Here is a 21,552-nt window from a genome sequence, read left to right as displayed (position 1 = left end):
AATATTACTACTCAAGTGTCAGAAAGCTTAGTGTCTGCAGCCAATGCTCTGTGCCTTTGTTCTGGTATTGAGGGGGTGTTTGATGGGGGCAGTGTTTTGTTTCTGGGGTGAAGGAGGACTGCCCCACGACCCTCCACTGTTTATTTACTTTATTCTCAGGCCTGCATGCTGGGTAAAGGGAGACCTAAAGCTCAGGAGCTTTGGCTCCATGATGAGGGGCACACACACCAAACACTCACACACCCAAACACACGAACAGACACGCAAAGACCCATAGGGTTCTCCAATGGGCTCCTCTGAAACAGGAAACACTCCTAACTCCATAAGGGCCCATTCCATCAGAGCTCATATGGGATGTGACAACCACTAAAGCCCCTCTCTCACTCCCTGTTTTTCCTTTTGTTCCCTCTTTTTCTCCTTCAAGCACAGTTTAGTCACTTTTTCACTTTTTTCGTCAGGCTCCAACTGGTTTTATGAATGTAAAACAAAGACAAAATGATTATGACATCTTATATTGGCAGTTATTGCAACCAAGAATACTAAAAGCACATTTTCTGTTTGTCTTCCTTTTACTTAACACTAAGACTTCCAAAAGTCTGCTGACATTTTCAACTCCTAATTTCTCAGTAAAGAAGATATTAGCTGTTCTAAAGGTTACTAGAAGTCGCTACATAAAATAATAAGCTAATTTGCACAATTAACCATTAGCACATAATTGTAATGAATGTTTTAGGATACTCGAATGAAATCATGGAAAAGGAAAACAAACGTGAGAAAAAAAACACCCTAAATGTATTTAGACCTTCATATTAGCTTTCCTTTTATGTCACAGTTAAAAACCTTCTTCATCTGAGCTAGGAGCAGTAGAAAGGGCCAAACAAAACACTCTGGTTGAGTTACTTTAGTTTTTAATTTTGTGTTTTTATTTAAGCTTTTAGCTCTTATTTTCAGCTAAGTCTTGTTTGATTTTAACTCTCATGATCAGGAACTTACAGTAGACAAGTCACAGTGAACGTGAACATCCTTATGTTTTTTGCAATCTATACAAAATAAACTGACCAAACAGGGCCAATAGAAAAAAGTATTAATGGTAACCTTGATTTATTTGTAGCCTAGACTTAGGGAGGTGAACATCTTATTTCTGAGAGCAGCTGGGATGTACGGCTTCACAAGGACTGAGCTGCCTGTGAGCTCTTTAGGATGGGGTGGAACCCACTGCAGTCCCCACTGCCCATTAATAACAGTAGTGCATCTGACGCACAAAGGTGATGTCAGATGCACTTTAAAATATATTGTTTTATTATTTTATACTATGAAACAATACACACCAGACGTCCAGTAATCTGATCTATTTTTGTGCGCTTTAGCACAACGAATCTGACGTGTTTTAGATTGCTGATGTTTCTACATTAATGAGTCAAGGCGTGGTGTGTGTTCTACTAAAAATTACACATGCTTTCATGTGCAAGTCTGTTATGTCAAAAAGTCCCTAATAAGACCAGCAAAAGTGGTTAGATTTAGTGCCAGTTGCCTTTTTAAGAGTTATTGGAAAGATCTGAGTCCTTGTCCCCAATTGACCTAGATGGGAACATGGTTCTTGCTCTTTGAAGCTCAAATAAACTATCTAGTAGAAATAACTTTTAAAGTCACTGAAAATAGCTAGTCTACTCAGTAGAAGACTACTGTTGGTAGTGCAGCCTAACAACATTTACTACAATGGTGGTTTTACTGATTTTTAACATACAACCACCTACAGACTAACAAGAAATGCATCAAATTCTATTCAACTGTTGATTTCTTGCTGCATCTCTACTCCCAACCACCACTTTGCTTCATCAACCTGCCTTTTCCCTCTTTGTCCTCCTGCATATCTGTCAGTCAAATTTATTTGACTGACAGATATCTTCGGGGTGTATACAAAAAAGTTACAAAGCAGTTTTTTTTCTGTTTGCTGCTCTGCACTTACTATAAATGGATGAGTATCTGAGCAAGTTGACATGCACACTTTCTCTTACTCACTGTGACCTCATAGCCACTCTCTCTAACTCTTCCCCTCCCTCCCACATGCACACATAAACAGACTGCTCTTTTTATCAGCCCTTTTAATTGGCATCAAGACACTCACCCCATAAAGCTGATGGCTGAGGCCAGCTGTGCTGCTATTGGGCAGGCTAGAGCTCAGGCTGAAAGTGGGTAAGAGTGGATGTGTGTGGGTGGGGGTGGTGTTATTGCTAAGGGGTTTGGAGGGAGTGGGGGTGGATATTGGCACCCCCCTGGAGGCAGTGACATCTCAGGACAGGTGGTCCTGCAGCACTGACAGCAGCAGCACTTTGGCCTTCTGGCCTGCTTGTATGCTTAACTCCCTCACTGACTGATTGTTTAGATTTAATTGGAAAGGATTCACTTGCGCCAGAGAGGATCGCCTTTTCCCACCGATCCCGTCCGTAACGCTAAATCTCCCAGCAGTGGCAGACGTTGGGAAGAGGGAGGTAGCTTGTTGATGTAAGGAGGGGGGTAATTGTTTTTGATGAATTCCTACTGAAAGATTGATTCAAACTGGGAGGCTGAGAGGAAGGAGAAAGCCTGGAGAAGTGGAGGATTGAGCTCTACTTGTGTGGTTTGCACTCTGTCATTTTAGTGAAAACATAAGGATTGTGGGGTGTGACAGCTAATCAGCGGAGAGCTCAGGTGTGTCTTTTGGTGGTTTAACTCGGTAATCCCTGCTTCTGGTCCTGCCTGGCCTGACTTAAAGGCAGATCTCATCCAGCTGCTTGGGAAGACAGCTATTGTCTTCCTTCATCCTTTACTTACTAAAAACAATTTGCTGATTAGAGTTAAGACAAAAACATGGTTTGAATAAGAAGCAGATCTCTGAAGTCATTCTTTTCTCGGATGTAAATCTTTAAAAAATAAATTACCTTTTTAAAAATAAAGATGCTCACATTGTCACAGTTTCAATAACTATTTAGGTAAATCTTTAAAAGGTCCTACCTCACAGGTGGTGGGATTATATTGCCATTTTAGCAATAAACAGATTACTAACATGTCATAATTTACGGTAATTAATTAAAATGAAAATTCTTGAAGTTTGTATTTTGTGTTCAGCTTATTTTCTCTGCCATACTTGGAACCTCCTACTTGTAAAATGTTTAAGCAAACAGAGTTATATCACCTACACATATAGTCAAATCATGCATTAGCACAAATATGTGGAGAACAAGGCTGTTTACGATTTTGGGTTATGACCTTGGCTCTTCTAAATCAACCAACCTTCCTGAGAAGACACATGCTTTTATGGCCTTCATTCAAGTCTGTGGCATTTCTGATGACTATTCTGGTCCTTTTGAGAGGGCCATAAAAAAGAGGCTGAAACTTTCAAGTCTTCTTTTATGGGAGAAGCCTGCAGTGGAATTTAAAGGGATTGTGTGTTAATTGAGTGACTCAGAGTGAAAATCGTAACTTACTGCATTTACCAGATCTGCCTAATTTGCTTTTTTGAACAAAGCACCAGAACACACTTCAAACCTAATAATTCTTTGTTTGATGTAGATATTTTTGTGTGTTTAAGGACCCTCCAACGTCTGTATCATTAGGACTAAGGATGGAAGAAATGATCTTCAACTTGGCAGACACACACTTATTCTTTAACGACTTAGAGGTGAGTTTCTCTGGTCCCATTTTACTCTCCTGTTGTTTGATAATGTACAAATCTCTTCCATTTACATTGAGTTGATTTTACTGGGTGTAAAGGCATAATCACATTTGGAAGGAAGCTGAATAAGTCCAATTGTAGTAATGGAAGCAACAACTGCAGTATTACATAGAGCTTTTCTCTCAGCTATCCCCCGTTGCAGTGAAGTATTACCTCAGTCCCTAAGGGATACAGTGAATTTCACATGTGCTGTCAGTCTCCTGGGTTGCCAGCCCTGCCCCCGCCTCCAGTTCGTTCCCACTCTAATGGCCGCCAGTGCAATTTGTCAGGCTCTAATGTTTCTGTTGCTCTCCTATCTGCCGGTGTGTCATGCTGTGTGCTTGGTGTCACTGGCTTTCTACTCCACAAACTCCACCATCACAGCACACAATCCCCTACCATCATCCCTCTCAGGGGTCTTTGCCTCACTGATTCATGTTGTGTAAGATTGTCCCCTGGGGGAAAATCAATACATGGGTCATGATAGGACCCATGATAGGTATATTGTATTCAGATTCATTGAACCTTTTCACTTTGTATTTCCAAACTTCTAGGTATTTCAATTGAAATGTATGTGGTAGACCAAAACAAAGTAGTGTACAATTATGTTGGGAGAAAATGATAAATGGTTTTCAAATCTTTTAATAAGCATCATGAAGACCAAAGAACACAGCAGAAAGGTCAGGGACAGTTGTGGAAAATTGTAAAGCTGATTTAGGTTGTGAAACAATATCCTAGTCTTTAAAAATACAAAACTGCAAACCTCCCAAGATGTGACTTTCCACGTAAACTGGGCAATCTGGGCAAGGAGAGCAATCTGAAGAAGGTAGCTGCAAGAGCTGCAGAAATTCAAAGCTCAGATGTGACAGTATGTGTACAGGATAATTATTAGTGATGCACTATTCAAATCAGACATTAATAAAGTGTCAAGAGTGTCAAGAAGAGAGCCTGTGTTGAGAAAAAGTTATAGAAGAAGAACATTTTACAGTTTCCCACAAACCATGTAAGGGAAATACAAAATAGCAAGGATGTGCTCTGGTGAGAAAAGAATAGTATTAAACAGTTTGGCCTACATGCAAAATACTGTGTGGTAGTCCACTAACACAGCACAGCTCCTTAAACACATTGTGGTATCAGTATCATCCTGTGGTGATGCTTATTTTCAGTAGGGACAGTGAAGCTAGTCAGTGTTGATAGGAAGAGAGACACACTGCAAGAAAACCTGCTACATGCTGTAGTGGAGAGAGGTTGCACTGACCAAAGGCCTGGATTCATATGCATAGCATACTTATAAGATTTTTATTAGTTAAAACTTTTGAAACCAAGGGTGCACCTGTTGATTACAATTTTGGTTGATACTGATTTTTTGTCTGAAATGTTGCTCAATATAGCAAGAAAGTTGCTGAGTTGGTAACAGTGGAGTGACTATTGTTTACTCCAAATAGAGAGTCATAACCTGGTGGGTGGGTCTGTCAGTTAAACCGCTCTCACCGCAGAGCAAAAGAGAACAGTAGCTGATTTTTAGATCTTTGTCGAGGTAGATAAGATTGTTGGATAAGAATTGATTCACATGAAAGTATCGGCTCATCACCAGTCTCCCAAAAGTAAGAAAATTGGGGCGTATTTATCGGCTGGTTGGCTTATCAGTGCACCTCTTTTGAAAACCATGTATTGAGTCCTATTCCCTCACAATGAATTGTAATTTTATGTTTGTTTGTCATATAAAATCCCATGAAAAATAAAATAAAGTGAGTAGTTTCGAGTTGATGAAATGTAAAAAGTATGGAAAATGCAGTGAATTCTTTTGCAAGGCTCTGTAATTTTGTGTGTTTTGGATATCTGAAATTTCTTTAATATAAATACTAAAGAAAACTTAGAGACTCAGTGACCTAAAGGGCATGGTGATTTGTATCAGAAAAAACTGCAGGCATCCGTTCAAAGATGTGGCATCCTTTTATTATAGCTCAACTTACAATTATTGATGCAACGAAACTAAAGGATCAGCAAATATCACACTTATAACTTATTTTTGATAATACAATTCCTAAACTATTGAACTACTGCAAGCCACTACTAAAAAAAAAAAAAACGTTCTGCCACACTCTAGAAAGTTCCAACACATTAAGGCTCTGATAGGTTGTTGTCGACCATGATTGACAGGCAGACTAGCGTGGTATTTTCCACACTAAGATACTCAGAGTGTACAGAAACGATATGTGGCAACATACCAGTATCACAGAAATGATATGTTGCATTTGTTGAAATGCGGATACACATTTTATCCGAACATTGTCCCTGCACCTGTCCGTTATCATTTTGTATACATAATTTAGCAGTAATTGATTCTGCTTTTGTTGCTTTAGAATTTTCTTAATTTTATCCAAATTTCTTCCGTCTTATCACAATGGCTCCTCTCTTTTCCTGAGTGTCCTGTTTTATTCTCACGTCACAAAAGAGTAAATGTTTTTCTTGATAATGAAGTGCGAAGAGATCTGTAGCCAGTTTGCCGAGTCTCATTGCTTACCGCCATGTTCGGCTTTGCTACACAAAGCATGTCCAGCAGTAAGAAAAAGAAAACTCCTCAAACAGAGAGTCAAGAGACAGGAAAATATGTGCAAACTCCCTTAGACGGACAAGTGACTGAGATTCCAAATGCAGTCATTGTGATCAAAGTTAATTGGCTCCAATTGGCTGGTTAAATATTTCCTTATGCTCTGGCTGTGTAGAATCCATCTAGCTGCACTTTATTTAATAGATGTGCCCCAATCATTTGAAAAAAAAAAAATGGCAGTTTGTGACAACTCTTAAATGTGGTTTTGCTCAACATCTGTCCCGTGTTTTGATTTCTTTTCATGTGCTCATAGATGAATTGGCAGCTCAGACTACTTAAAAATTATTTGAAAACCCTGCATGTGTATTTCTTCTGCTCTTTCTCAGGAACAAAACTGTTAGATTTTGTTTTGACACTTTAAAGATTCAGCGTTTTTTCCACTTTAAACTGTGATGACTGAAAATGATGTGGTCAGTTCAAGGAACGCGTTCCAGGATGACCAAACTCTACAAACGCTGCACTGATTGTCATTAATAATCATACCAGAGACGGGGTGACATTCTCTCAAAGGCATATTCATCCTCTCTCCTAAACTGAGCCCAGCCTATCTGAGTGTTAATTACCAGTTCTCAGCAATGCCTTACCAGTTGTGTTTCCTCTCTCCTGATTTACAGTCTACCATCTCAAACAGAGCTAAATAGAGTCCCACTATAAATACCGGAGCCAACAGCAGTTATGTATTTAAGCATGTGCAGAAATGCATTTGGTCCATCTAATTTAGTCTAAGCCATAAAGGGAGACCCCAGAGGCTGTGCAGGAACACAGGTGCAGAGTTAGTGGCCAAATAGTGTTTGAATGGTGCGTCCAAGTTTTAACACTGCCGGCCTTTGTACAAAGACATCAGATAAGGTTCTTAAATTTTGCACACAGTTTGAATTTTGCAATATTTTTTAAAGATAAATTATAGCTTTCAATTTTTCTGGAGACTTTTTTTTAACCGTTACCTTAAAGCATAAAAATGTCCCCAGTCTGCAGAGACCACAAAGGCACAATATTAGCTAATGTTCTACGTGTGTTCAAGTGTGGATGTGTGTGGGTGGAGGCCAGCCCGTGTTGATAGAGCTGGTGAGTGATGATTCGGGGGAAAGTCATAAAAAGAAAGAGGGCATGCCGAAGGGGTCAACAGGGATCAGTTTCACCTTTATGTCTCTCTTTCTCTCTCCCTGTATTTTCTTCAAACTTTTTCTGGATCGGCACACTTTTTTTAGGTTGCCTTTTTTTTTTTTCTTTAGGTGAGTCTTAGAAATACTACAGCTTCACCAAAAGACTCCTAATAAAGACTCCTAAAAATTCTGCACATTCCCCTGCAGATCTCTTATTGATTGTCTGGCACAAACCGTTTACCGCTCAGCCCTTTAAAGGACGGGTGTAGTATTATATGATCAACATTGTTTTTTGGGGGGGTTTACCATCAGAAATGCTCTCAGTGAAGCCATGAGAAAAGTAATTCAAGGCAATATGATCCTCATTGATGTGATTCCGTCTGTACTATTTTTACATCATCAAGGTTTGCATCACAGATGAGCAAAGCAAATTGCTTTGACAAAGCATCTATCAAACATATTTTTTTACAAAATCATAATAATGCTAACTTAATATGAACAATGTAGTTACAGTGTCTTATAAAATTATTTGTTCTACTTTATCTTTTTTATTTTGTTATGTTACAACCACAGATTTCACCATGTTATGTGACAGAACAACAGATAGTACCATATAACTTTGAAGTGGAGGGAAAATTATACTTGGTTTTAATTTTTTTGTTTGTTTTTATAAAAACCTGAAAGGTGTGACGTTAATATGAATTCAATCCCATTTACTCTAATACCATTAAATAAAATATAGTCACTCTCAGAAATCATCTAAATAGAAAATAGAGTCCACCTGCATATAGTTTAATTCCGCTATAAATACATTTTCTGGAGGCCTCAGACATTTGTAAGGAAAGCATCATGAAGACCAAGCCCAAAGATATCAGAAGTGGTTTTAAAAAATTAGCCCAGGAATGATGCTGTAACAAAGAGAGATCAACAGCTCAGGTCCGGGATTCACTGACAGCTACAGTTATGTGAACAAATTGGGACAAAAACAGCATGAATACTTTTGCACAACACTGTAATTGCCTCTATGTATGTATAACTGATTTATTTGAGGGGATTCTTAAGAGGATTTATTGTCCACATTGTGAAATCTATTAAAATCACCTAAACTGGAAAATCTGTGACACAGTGGAGTTAACTGATGGTCTGAAGTGATGTTTATAATGAAGCCCACTGAGATTGAGTTTGCTGGGAAGACTGACAGCTCTGCCATTGCTCAGGTCATTGGAGGGTGGAGGGTTTACTATAGGTGTGTTGCTGCAGCCAGGACTCCAGTGCCGAACAGTATGTGGGAACCGGGGGCCTCGTTCTAGCTTACCGAGCCCCCTGTGATCCCCTCTCAGTGGGGTACGAGGGCTGCCGAGAAAACAACCCTCCCTGTCTGGAAAAAAAAGGCCATGGGGGCAAAACACTCAGAGAGAGGGGGAAAGGGTAAGAGGTCTTTAAAGGTGGGAACATTTTAAATAGAATGTTCTATGTGCAACAGTTGCAGCACATGCCCTGAAAACATGTGGTGCTGCAAAGTCACATATGCAGACATGTACTTACTTTACACATGCTAGTGAACCCACCCACACAAACGCACACATATCTGTGTAGCAGTCCTATAACACTGTATGCTGACTCCCATTTATAGCTCCCAGTCTGCATTTGCAGGGCTGAAACCTCCTCTGTCACTCTCACCCAGAGGCTGACTGTTAATGAGGGATGCAGTGAAATGCACGGTTACCTTTGCCTCGTGGCTGAAATGGTCCTCCTGAGCCTCTTAGGTTGGAGCCGTTCTGTTAGTTTAACATCCCACTGCCAAGAGTCAAATCCTGTGCTTGCCATGCCATAAGAGTGGTAGCTTTAATTATGTTCTCCCATATGGTTTATTTTTCTGTGATTTTCTCTCCTCCTAAGATGGAACCTGATGCTTTTCTTTGAATTTGGATAATAAGTTGCTCTACTGATTAGCTACCTATAAGCACTTAAAACGGTACAGCCTTATTTATTTTTATTTTACAATGAAGACCAGTACCTTTTTCAAATCATTAAGATTTGCACCAGATAGGAGTCTGGAACATAGCATGGACGTTTCGTCTTCCAGCGTTGCTCTGAATCCAAAAACAGAACATAAGCTTTTCCAATTTTCTTACTTGCAAAAAAAAAAAAAAACATTTAAAAACAGTGTCTCCTTTTTCTTTCACTTTACAAACAAGCAGTTCTTTGTTTTTGGTCGGTCTCCAAATATTGGTTGTGATTTGACAAGATGTGAAGAGGTTGAGGGGTTACAAACATCTTTGCAAGGAGCTATGTGTTTTCAGATATACTCCAAACACTCATTTGAGTATTTGCCTGGCCACTGATGCAGGAATTCTGTCATACTCCTCCGTCAAGTCTCAAGGTTGTACCCCTGATGTGTTCTGGAAAGACTACAGACAGAAGGTGGAGGTTTTAAAGCCACCCTGTCAGTCATCACACTGCAGCGTTCCACTTCAAATCCACTCTGTAGCACCAATTCGCAGCCACACGCCAATCAGTGCTGAGGGTGTGTGGAAAATATTGCATTACTGTCTGATGACAAATTATATTTTAATATTTTCAAAAAAAGGGAGACAGAGCACCTGTTCAACATGGGTTTGATGGGAAAAATGAGCATTAACTTTCACAGATTTGTTCTACTTGGCAGGAAAAAAACTGTTTCACTGTTGTGAGGAGAAAATGCTGATGTGACTGAGATTTGATATAGCACTTAGTGCTGCTTGCCTTGAGGTGTGGTTTGGATGTAAAATGCCAAAATTAGGAAATAATGAGCAGCAGCTCATCTATCAGATGTAACTAATTTACTGCCTACCTGTGAGGCGTGGGGTCTTGTTCTTTTCCCAACTTCTCAGAAACAGGGCTTCAAAGACCCACTTTGTTAAAATACAGTTTTCCTCCCTGTATCCCCATGCCCAGCTGTGGGATTTCTCTCCCCCCCTCCTGTAAAACCAGCATAGACATCTCTGTACCTGTGCTTTGTTTGGCACTGCTGTTTGAATTCCATGACTGTTCAAGCAAAGATTGCAGACTGGAATGAAGAGGGTTTGAAGAACTCTCCCTTTGTTACCCACATCCTGTGTTTGACCCCCAGATAATCACAACCCTCCTCCACCCACCTCTGGACAGGATTCCCTGTGGTGGGAACGGACAAGGAAGTTGCTGGGGGTCATAGACAAGGGGCAGGAGAGGCGGGAGGGGGCTGGATGACAGCCTCTTGCCAGTAGAGTGGCAGTATTGAGAACCTGTGAACAATTGATGAGCCATGTTCACATGGCATTAGCCTGGAGGGTCACAATACCTTTTGCCATGATGGCTGCTGCTCCCCACCCCAACTCTGACAAAGTTGCAGCTCACCTGATAGACATAACAGAGGAAGAGAGGGTGCTATTTCTAAAAAGCTGACGCCATTGTATGTCATTGAGTGAAGTACGCCTTCAAGAAGTTAAAAAAACTCTCAAAGAAAATGAACATGGCCTTCCTTGTATGTATTTTGGCGGAGTTGCCCTGTCTTTCTTCTCCATGCCTATGACTGTTCCAGTCACCACTCTGAGCTCTTTCGAGAGCTACAGGAAGACTCGGGCCGTCATTGCTGATTGCTTAATGACAGATGCTGAGAGAACAAAGAGGGCTCTGATAGCCTCCTCCTCAGTGAAAGGCTTTCAGCACTCCAGTGGAAAGACAGAGATAGAAAAAGGAAGACAGTGAACATCCTGAGTTCTTATGGGATTTTTTGTTGGCGTTTTGGCTTTTTCTTTTTTTCTTGAGCTGCTTGAAAGTCAAATGAACATAGATAAAAGAAAATAATGTTGCTTATGTAAGGAACAAAGCTGCTCAGTGTTTGGATAGACCAGTAGCAATGGCTTCTGTTAGAGGGTCTTCACTATTTGGTACAGTAAGAACATCTGGTGTTAGTTAGTGATAATTGTAGAGCTTGGTGAGGAGCAACAAAGGGAATTCAATAGAAGAGCAATGCTCTAAACCTTCTAAGAAATTAAAGAAGATTGCCCCCTAACGTGCCACTATTATATAAACATATATTTTGATCGCACATAATGTACATAAGCAAAAGTATTGTCAACATTTTTTGGTGTGGATGCTGTTACTGAGAGAGGAACATTTTCTGCTATCTATTTTCAGTATCAGTGAGAGATTACTAAAGTCAGAGGACACACATTTCTAAGGTTTATTCAGGCAACCAGAGCGAGATTTAAAATAAAAAAAAAGCCTGTCTGTCACAGAACATTCTCAATTTTGAAATGTTTATAACCCTTTTCTAATTGTCAAGAAAAGCTCTTTTATTCCAGGAAATATATATTGTTACTCCCACAAATTCACTGCGCTATTGCAATCGCAAAGGACTGCCTGGATGCAGTACTGGTAAGATATTTGTAGTGTAAATTAAGCTTTTTTTATGCACATGGTCAGACATATTATATAATGTGACCACAATCAGCCTTCTCTGTGAACAGTTTACGACTCTAAAGTGTCTCACATCTGCAGAAGAACATAGACGTCACAAAGCAGCACAGTTTACAGAAGAAATAAAGGATCCGATTGTCAGTGAACTGATTTTAAAGAGTTGACAGTATTGTCACAAGATCTTGAAATGAAGGAAGCTCAACATCTTGATGAAAGAAGGTGATAAAAAAGTGATGGGCTTTTGTGGAGCATGCACTGCAATTTCTGTAGAGTAGTCTGTTTGGATGAGTAGTCATAACCAGGAATGGTGCACCATGGGATGTGATGTGCATCTCTGACAGACTTTTCATAATTTCATCATTTAAATTCTCAGCCATTGTTTAAATACGGATTTAACATGTCTGGTGTTTTCCGGTGCAGAATTATGATGCATGTCTCACATCAATGACTTAAAATCTGAGACGCCTTAAAAACTACCAGATATGTATCCTGTTTAGTACCACATATCAAAGTGGCACAAATCCTATATTCTTTTTGGGTGAAAAAATTCGAATTGGGTCTACAGTGAAAAAGTCATATATGGATCCCTACCCCTAAAAAATGGCTTTGGGTTGCATTTTCCTGCTGTGTGAACATACCGCTAGTTGGCCTTGATATCCCCACTTAATGTATATATTTGATCATTTAAATACTGAAGTTCATAGAAGCTTTGGGGACATTGTATGATGATAATAAAAACAAGAGTCAGTAGAATGAGGGTTTGCCCTATGGTTCTTAAGTCGTCTTATGTTGCTGATGAGAAATAAAAATAGGTTAAAATCATTATCAGTGTTGAACAAAGCTTTATAAAACCTGAATGAAAACTGACCACAAAATTCTCACCTGTGCATTTCTTCCAATAACTTTATCTGCATCAGACACTTTGCTACAAAAGGAATTCTGACTTTGTTCTCTCTACAATTTACAACATTAATTATACCTGCAGGTTCTCTACCAGGTGTTAATTTGTCAAATTCCAAATGATAGTCTGAACAGTAAAATTCACCACCTAACAGTATTTCTTTCAATTGCATCCGCTTCTTACAGCACCATTCATGGCTCTGTGGTGTTTACGAGGGCGTCAGAAGTGGCTCCTAATGAGTACGTGTAAGGGTTACTGTACAACATTCCCCGCAGCCACCTTCTCTATTAGCTTTTCCAGTCCTCACAGGGAGCTGGTGCAGAGGTTTATACCAGCACCAGCTGGGAATAGTAATTCCTGCAGTCTTGCTCATTCTTCCAGCAAGTTTCCCCAATTTTTCCCATGTGCACACAAACAGACAAAATTCTTTGTTGGAGGTCCCAAAACCATGTCCATCATTTAATTGGGCATTGTTTCATAGTTCAGATACTATAAACATACAAAAACAATGTAGTAGGGGAAAGGAGACACTCAAGTTGTAGGTTCAGGCTATTATATTGTTCTTGGCCTTTTGAGTCTTAAATGCTTTACATTTGTTGAGGTTTGCTATGTTTATTAGCTTTGAGTCCATAAAAAGTCATTCATAATCAGGCTGCAGTTATGGCGGCTGTGTTTGGCCTAATTACTGAGCCATATGTATGTGTTTGGGATTCTTTTGGCTGTAGGAACTTAAATGGGTCTATAATTAACACACAGAAAAACGTTGTTCTCAAATATCTGTTTTGATCCATGCTGGCTGTCACACTCTGAAAGAAACAAATTACATGGGGAGAACAAACATGGGCAGCTATTGTCAACAGGGTACAAGGAGACAGCGTGTAATTTTGGATCCAGTGCCAAATGAGTGGAAGTGAATGGCTCTGTTCCAACTCAGTGAAAGACGTGGTGGGAGCTGATTGTTGGAAGATTGTGTCTGATTCATCGCAGATAATTGCTTGATAATAGAAGCATTCCAGTCGCTTGCACCAGAATGGGGGGTAGTTTGAGGCATCCTCTATTGGAGGCTTAACTCAACGAGTTGTTTTTCTTTTTCTAAACAAAATGGTTTGCCTTCACAATCGAGGAATTGCGAACAACAACATCAAGGTTAGCTTTTGCTCAAGATGCTCAAGATGGGACCAACCACAACTTTCCTCAACTATTAACAATCTACAAGCGAGTGGAAACATGTTAGAACAACAGAGCAATGAGCCCCCGCCAGTGTTAGTTGGCAGTCCATCTTCTGGAACGCGGAGCTGTGTGCTGGCTCCATGTGAGGTCACCATGGACTCCTAGCATTTTACCCATTGCGCTCCTCTGTTTCTTCCTCTCAACCCTTGCTCCCCCCTTATCGGGGTGCCGGAGCCTCCGAGAGGAGGGGCTAGGGGTCACAGGGTCAAAGTCTTTTCCTCTTTGGATCTTAGGGCTTGCTGGGAGAGACTTGGCGAGAGAATGGCTGCATTAGAGCTGGGGTTGGGGGTCAAGATTTTAATTCTGTTAAAGAACAGCTGGTTTGAGTTTCTCCTCACGTCGCTATTCCCTCCCTCTCTCCACAAATCCAGGGAGATGAAAAATTTGTTCAGAGGGGAACCAGTAAAATAAAAAAGGTTTACGGTCCAAAGCCCTTACCCTTACCCTGCTCGAGCATTAGAGAGGAATGCAATAACGTCAGCATTTGGCCTCGCTTAGACTGACCTAAAACAAGGAAGTTCTTTTTGTGTTTGGGTGTCTTAACAACCGGATGAAACTTAATTAAAAAGCTCAAAAAATTGTAATGGATTTTTCATACTTTAAACCAGGGAAATTCTTTTGCTCAAGTATCAATTTCCATGAGAAATTATTATTTCTCACATAATGTTAAACAGGTAAAACTGACATGTTTGGCAGTTACTTTACCTTTTTAAAAGGCTGCAGATTTTTAGATAAATTGGAAAATAACCTGCATCGTTGTAATATCTAGTATTCTATCTGTTAATACAGCATTTGCCAGCTGCCAGAAACAAATTTAAATCATAATATTTCACAAATTTCCATCCTTCACAATTAACAAACACATTGCTCAACCTCCTGTTCTATTAACATGAGTTTTTTAAATTAACATTTAGCAAAAATAAATAGTTCAGCTATCCTGCACTACTTCTGCAAAACATGCAGTGTGTTGAACTGAATTTCAAGGCAGGATAACTTCGCATTTCAAACATGATGATGGTATTGAGAGAGTGGAAGTAGGGGATAGGCACTAAAGCACTCCTATAAATGGAAAACTAATAGGTTTTTTCTTCTGCTTGCTGCATCCTGGCCGGCCGGCTGGCTGGCTCACTAGCCCCGGGGCAGTGTTGGTGTGTGGCGCAGCAGCAATCAGAGGTCATAATTTCATTGGCGGTTAGCATCAGGTTCAATTTTTCTAGTAGGTTACATTTACCAGAAAGTCTGGATTGTGTTACTGTGTAACGGTGGAATCAGTGCAGAGCTGTAGGATCCCTCTACCTTTCCAAGACAAGCCAGGCAACCGCAAAGGAGAACTCCAGTATGCAAGACTTTAGAAAATGCACAGACAGAGACACATTCAGGCAGTCTATTAGTGTTAAGTTAATTAGTTTTATACCCCAAAACCCCTAAACCAGATTAACTATGAATCTTCTTTTAAAACATTTTGTACATAAATCTCTGTTTGTCTGCGGTTTACAACAGATGTTCATATGAAAGTTCTTTGTTTTAAAACCTCTCTCAAAGAATTACTCCTTTCAGAATAATGCTGATATAATTTTGAAAGAAATTAAAAATGCATAACATAGATTTTCTCAACAAAATTTACATATTGTTCTTTGCATATTGTTACAGGTTATTTGTAAATGCACCAGTCTTTACTAGTATTGACATACTGAAGGCAGAACAACTTTGTGAAGTCTCTTTTTATTTTATTGTTTTTTATTTGAAGTTTACTGAATGAAATCAGTATTTGTATCTATTAACAAACCATTTCATTCTCCGTACTTGACATTGCAGTTAAGATCAGTTTATTTCTCAGGATAGTTTATTAAACTATAGAGGTCAGTAACCATTAAAAGTTTTAAATCCTTAATTTTATATATCTTAATTATATCTTACTTTGTAATATTTAATACCTTGAGTTCAAAATTTTAGAAAGTTACCTTAAGTCTTTGGTTGTAACAATAAGAACAAAGCAGCCCAGGAGGACAAATTGGCAAATTGCTGTACAATACCTTCTGTGGAAAATGGCTCATTTTTGTACGTAAAAATGTCAAACAGGAAACTGCAAATGGTTACTTGCAGTCTTAAATGAGTTGGTTAAAAATGCTAGAAAGTGCCGGTCTTGCTTTCTAACAGCTGTTAGCTTAACTACCATGCTAGCATCTCACTCTACTTTAATAACTTGCGAGTACTCTGAAGCTACTTTCTGCTCAGGCATGTTTCACAAGTTCTTAACATTGCCAGAAAATGTTTCCTGTTTTCCACTCAAGCATATTTCTACTGAGCAGACAAAAAATAAAAAATTAAATAAAAAAACTCCTGCCACAACTTTCTGGGGAAGCCACATTAAAGTGTGGATTATGTAAACCGCTGGCAATCAAGAGTTAAGGTGCACCTAGTGACCTCAATACCAGCCAATCAGTTAAAAAAGGAAGACTTTGACACTTGAAATTTGATTGGGGCCACTTTGAGGATTCAGCAAAGAAATGCAAAGAGTGGTTTGAAAAAGGATAAAGCTTTTTTAGCTGAAGGAAAGACTTTTAAAGCCAAAGCACACTTTCCAGATAAAAAAAAAAATCTCTATCAAGTATTTTCACAAGAAAACAAAACTGTTTCCGATAAAAACAAAATCAAAAATGTATTGATAGTCTTATAATCTAAGATGAACGCTTTGTGTGTTTCAGGAATGTGACCAGGTACATATTGATGATGTGTCTTCGGATGATAATGGCCAGGATCTAAGGTTCATAATATCTGATGATTTGTCAAAAACAGTGGAGTAGCTAGAGCTAACACATCTCATCTTGGTTTTTATTTTAGTACGTATAACTTCAGCGCTGATGGTTTCCACGCAGCAGCTACGAGTGCCAACCTGTGTCTGGCCACAGGCGTTCGGGGAGGCGTGGACTGGATGAGAAAACTGGCCTTCCGCTACAGACGAGTAAAAGAAATCTACACCACCTACAAAAATAACGTTGGAGGTAATCCCCAACAAGCAGTGCTGCATGCACAGTTCTGCTGGGCAAAAATGAGTCTGCACATATGCGTGTGGGTGCTTGTGTGCCCTCTTTGTGTGGGCGTTTATGTGAGTGCCTGCGTATGTTTGGGGGGGTCAAATTTTGAAAATTTCAGTGGTATTCGGATGGCTGGTCCAACCCAAACATTGTTACCCTGTGTTTCAGGTCTGCTGGGCCCTGCCAAAAGGGAAGCCTGGTTGCAATTGCGAGCAGAAATTGAAGCCTTGACGGACTCCTGGTTAACACTGGCACTAAAAGCACTAACATTAATCCACTCAAGGTAGGACTCCAGAGAACAAAATAGTACCCAGATCCACAACGCACATCTATAAGCCTGTATATGGTGTAAATAAGCCAAGTGTGTCTGAGGCAATTTAAAAAAGAAAAGAAACTCTGCTGTGGATCTTTTTTTTTTTTTTTTTTGGACAGCCTGCCTATTCTAATTTTGACAAATAAGTGTGCTAAAAGATCTGAGCTGAAAAACGAGCCAATCCTTCAATGTAAGACATGTTTTGGGGACTTGATACATTGCTTTGTCTTTTATGCAGCACATTGTGTTTTCTTTTCTCCTCTCTCAAAGTGATTTGAAATGATGTCACCACTCCACTCTCCTCCTCAGGTCAAACTGTGTGAATATTCTTGTGACCACCACGCAGCTCATCCCAGCCCTGGCAAAGGTCTTGCTCTACGGCTTGGGAGTCGTCTTCCCCATAGAAAATATTTATAGCGCAACAAAAATAGGTAAAGTATGCTTTCCTTTATCTGCTTCACTATTTTGAGCCTTTTGCTTTGGGACATGCTTATTGTTTTAGCATTGTGAGTGTAAGCTTCCAAGAGACGCTCAGTGACAGGACTGCGGCTGGGGGGATTGGGTGGAAGGCGTGGATTTTTGTCACCGGAGAGGGTTGATGTTCTTCAGTGAGGGAATAGTCCTAATCAACCTGGGATTATTTTCTTGGAGCAGGACCTGTGCTGGGCCTCTGGTCCTCGCCTCTGCATATGAAACCACTTCTGCGCGTTTATGTCATTCTAGAGAAACAGAAGCCCCTCTCCTGCTCCTCCTCCTCTTATTCCTCCAATTTTCCTTCCACTTTCGCCCTGTTTCACTGTTTCAAATACAAAATAAACATCAAACTCCCCTGTTGGGAGGTTTTCCAATGTCTCTGGATCAATTCATGCTTTTGCAATTTCATATCCTGATTTTAGGCGTACAGTTTAAATGTGTCCTTTCCATTTTGAACACACCAACAAACTACTGTATGCTCATGTAGTTATGCACTCATGTAAATAGTTATTTTTCTTATTGTAGGTAATAAATGAGAGCTAAATGGTCATCAAGATGCTGAAACCTTACATATAATTAGAATTAAATTATAATTTAAAAACCTTATGTAGCGCTCTTTGTTTTTTTTTTTTACTTTTAATCACCATTTGGTTCAGTATTTGACCCCAGATTAAACCAAAAATAATCAAACTTTTAATTGAGTCATATAAACACATTTCCTAATAGTAGAAAATATGCAGAATCTAGCAAATTACTTTACACCATTGGTTGGCAAACCAGCTATGACACCCCTGGTGGGAATTAATTGACGCATGGTTGGTACATCGTGTACCAACCACGCAAAGGAGGTAAAATAGCCAGCATCATTTTTATGGAATATTGGAGCAGATTTGGGGGCTATTACACATTTTGCTCACAAGAAGGAAAAACTAAGCTGTTTTTTTCTGCGTGAGAAAAAACAGGCTGTCATGGGTTGAGCGCCACCCATCACATTGAAGTTAAGATTATTTTCATACTGCAGTTGGCAAGTAATGAATGGCTTCAATGTATCAATTAATAAAATTTTATTTATGTTTCAGATGTAGCAAAAAGTGCTTTACTCAGAAAAAGGAAAAAAAAATCTAGCAAATATTGATCAACAAAAAAACAAAATTGTAATCTATTTAATAAAATAACAAGTATTACTAACTAGAATGTAGTGCTCTAAAAAGGGTAACTAAGGAATAAACAATAAGGAGAAAAACAATATAAAACACTTAAAATCTCTGACATAGAAAATCTTTATTAACCATAAGACAAATGCATACTAATAATAAAACATACGCACAAACTTTAATTTATGTTGAGATCTAAAATAATAAACTGAAAAAATATACGAATAAAGTCATGTAAAGCATTTTTAATTACAAATGCAGTAGAATAAAAAATGTGTTCATGAGATTTGATCAACATAAAAAATGAAAGCTTAGCCTGGCTGTTACTGTTAGATTTACCAAACTTAAAGTAAAAGCCAGGTTAAAAAAATACATTTTCGGTTTGCATGTCTTTCAATGTGCTGGCAGACAAAAGTCCACCACATAAATGTTTGTTAAACTTGTGTTGCCTTATATAAATCAAAAAAACATTATTCTGTGCAATAAGGACTTGAAAACTCCTAATCTGCTATGATAAATATAAAAATAGATGTGTTTGACTTTCTGCTTCAATAGTAATAAGTGTTGCCTTTCTTTTTAAAATTAAAGCGGTTATGTCATGTCTTATATTTTCTTTTTATGTGAGCATTTTGCCCACGTCTAGCTGTGATCACCTCTTTCAGGACCAAACTCAAGAGTGGTTTAATCATTTGTCCCAAATTCTCATAGCAATGAGGCAACCTTAATGCTTTTAAGATTTTAGGGCTGATCTTATCACACCTATTTCCTGAGCTCAATGTTTACACTCTTCCTTGTTTTGTGAGTGTGGTGTTTTTAAAGGGGCTCTTGTCACACCGTGCCTTTAAATCAACTTGGGACTCGGTGGCCATTGCGGGAGTGGGTTTGTGCTTGCATCTATGCAACGCTCCACTAACATCCTGACTTTCTTCGCAGGGAAGGAAAGCTGCTTTGAGAGAGTAATTCAAAGATTCGGGAGGAAAGTTGTTTACATTGTTATCGGAGACGGGGTGGAAGAAGAGCAAGGCTCAAAAAAGGTGAGAGGCACAAAACAGCTTATTCCTTCAACTTTCCATTCCATAATGCCAGAAGCTTCTTATAGGCACTCAGAGAACACACAAAACATACCTGCCATACCACTCCAAAGAAAGTAATTAGCACTCCAGTTCTCCTTCACAATCTCATTCGTTTATCCTCTTATTAGGCGTCCAAGTACAAGAAGGAAAGTTGGTAGGCTGTAATCAGCGCTCTTCCTCCTCCATCTCAGGTTTACAGAGCCGGGGAGGAGGGAGATGGCATAATTATATATTCCTGCTCGCTGCTCGGAGCAGTGTGAAAGCTGCATGTGTAATGCTAGACAAGCCCTTTCAGGCATGTTGAAGGCGCATCGTAAATAGAGCGCACATAAAGAAGACTTAAATCATTGTTGATGAAATTAGAATATTTACTGCAATGACAGGCCTGTTAGCACGAGATGGATTGGGCTCAAAGCCGTTCGCGGAAACAACTTTTTTTTTTTTCTTCAGACGAGTCCGACTTGCCGTTTTTAAATGTTGCCAGCTGGCTTCTGCTCCTTCTGTTGTGTATTCAGCATTTCTGTCAAGTGTAGATGCAAATCAAAAGGCTGTTTGCTGCAAACTTACTTATTATGAAATTTATTAGCGGCTTTGAAGCATGTCTTCCTGACAGTTACCATGGAGCTCTTTGTCAGGCTGAAGACTCACATTTTCTTTGAAACGTCTCCAGCTCCTTGTCCCTTCACCTGTGTGTCAGGAAACCCTTAGCAGAAGCACAGGGGTAGATGGACAGTGATTAGAGAAGAGCAAACAACGTTTTACTGTGAGTTAAAGTGTAAAGCAATAGCTCTATATTATGAAAAGTGAACACACTCTGGGAATCCAATCTTGAGAAACGATTGTTGAAATAGATGCAAATACTTTTGCTCAGTCTTGAGTTGTTGGAGTGTGACATTGATGGAAGGATAAGGTGTTATTTTTCCCATATGAGTAGTGCGAGTCCCATGAGACGGCACAGAGTAAAAGGTTTCTGTGTCAACATCAGAGAGGACGTGGAATAACACGACAATTTCACCCGTCAGGAGGCGCATATCAGACGTGACACCGCGTGGAACTACAAAAGCAAAAGTCTCAAAGTCTTCATTCCTTCACCTTTTAAACAACAACAAAAAAATCCCCGAAACAATTCTGTCTTCAGTTATTACCATCGCCTGGGAGAAAAGGCTGAGATAACATCTCCAGCTTTTAAACTTAAAAGCAACGACAATTTACAAAACAAAAAGCAAAGAGCTTTTTAAGGGTCAGTGCAGGCTCTCCTAAGCGGAACATACGCCTGGGAGAGGCCATACCTTTAATAAGGGGAGGGTAATGGGCTCCACACACTGAAGAGCTGAGGACTCTACCTGACAAGCTCCTTTCATTCTCTGCGACTCAGGTTTCTCCTCCGTCCTTTGCTCGGGAACAACAGCTCATTTGCACTGTCCTAAAAACACACTGGCAAGCAGGAAGCTCAGTGAAAAGACACCATGGGGAGTTCACTTCTGTTATGCCTGAAAAAAGCTGCTGGCTTAGATCGGGGCTATAAAA

At 39.5% G+C, this 21,552-nt stretch overlaps 1 protein-coding gene across 20 annotated transcripts in view; it reads left to right on the top strand.

Moving 5' to 3' along the window:
* eya1 (EYA transcriptional coactivator and phosphatase 1) overlaps positions 1 to 21,552 on the top strand; it is a 78,035-nt gene that overhangs the window by 53,302 nt on the left and 3,181 nt on the right. For all 20 annotated transcript variants that reach the window (XM_028005775.1, XM_028005773.1, XM_028005772.1 and 17 more), the window contains 6 exons: positions 3,569 to 3,658; positions 16,682 to 16,740; positions 16,818 to 16,978; positions 17,180 to 17,294; positions 17,634 to 17,755; positions 19,886 to 19,986. In XM_028005775.1, coding sequence (XP_027861576.1) covers positions 3,569 to 3,658; positions 16,682 to 16,740; positions 16,818 to 16,978; positions 17,180 to 17,294; positions 17,634 to 17,755; positions 19,886 to 19,986 — 648 coding nt within the window. The remainder of the gene's footprint in view (positions 1 to 3,568; positions 3,659 to 16,681; positions 16,741 to 16,817; positions 16,979 to 17,179; positions 17,295 to 17,633; positions 17,756 to 19,885; positions 19,987 to 21,552) is intronic.

Source organism: Xiphophorus couchianus, chromosome 21 (genome assembly GCF_001444195.1).
Source record: "Xiphophorus couchianus chromosome 21, X_couchianus-1.0, whole genome shotgun sequence".
Taxonomy (NCBI): Eukaryota; Metazoa; Chordata; class Actinopteri; order Cyprinodontiformes; family Poeciliidae; genus Xiphophorus; species Xiphophorus couchianus.
This window is presented reverse-complemented; position numbering and strand designations above follow the sequence as displayed.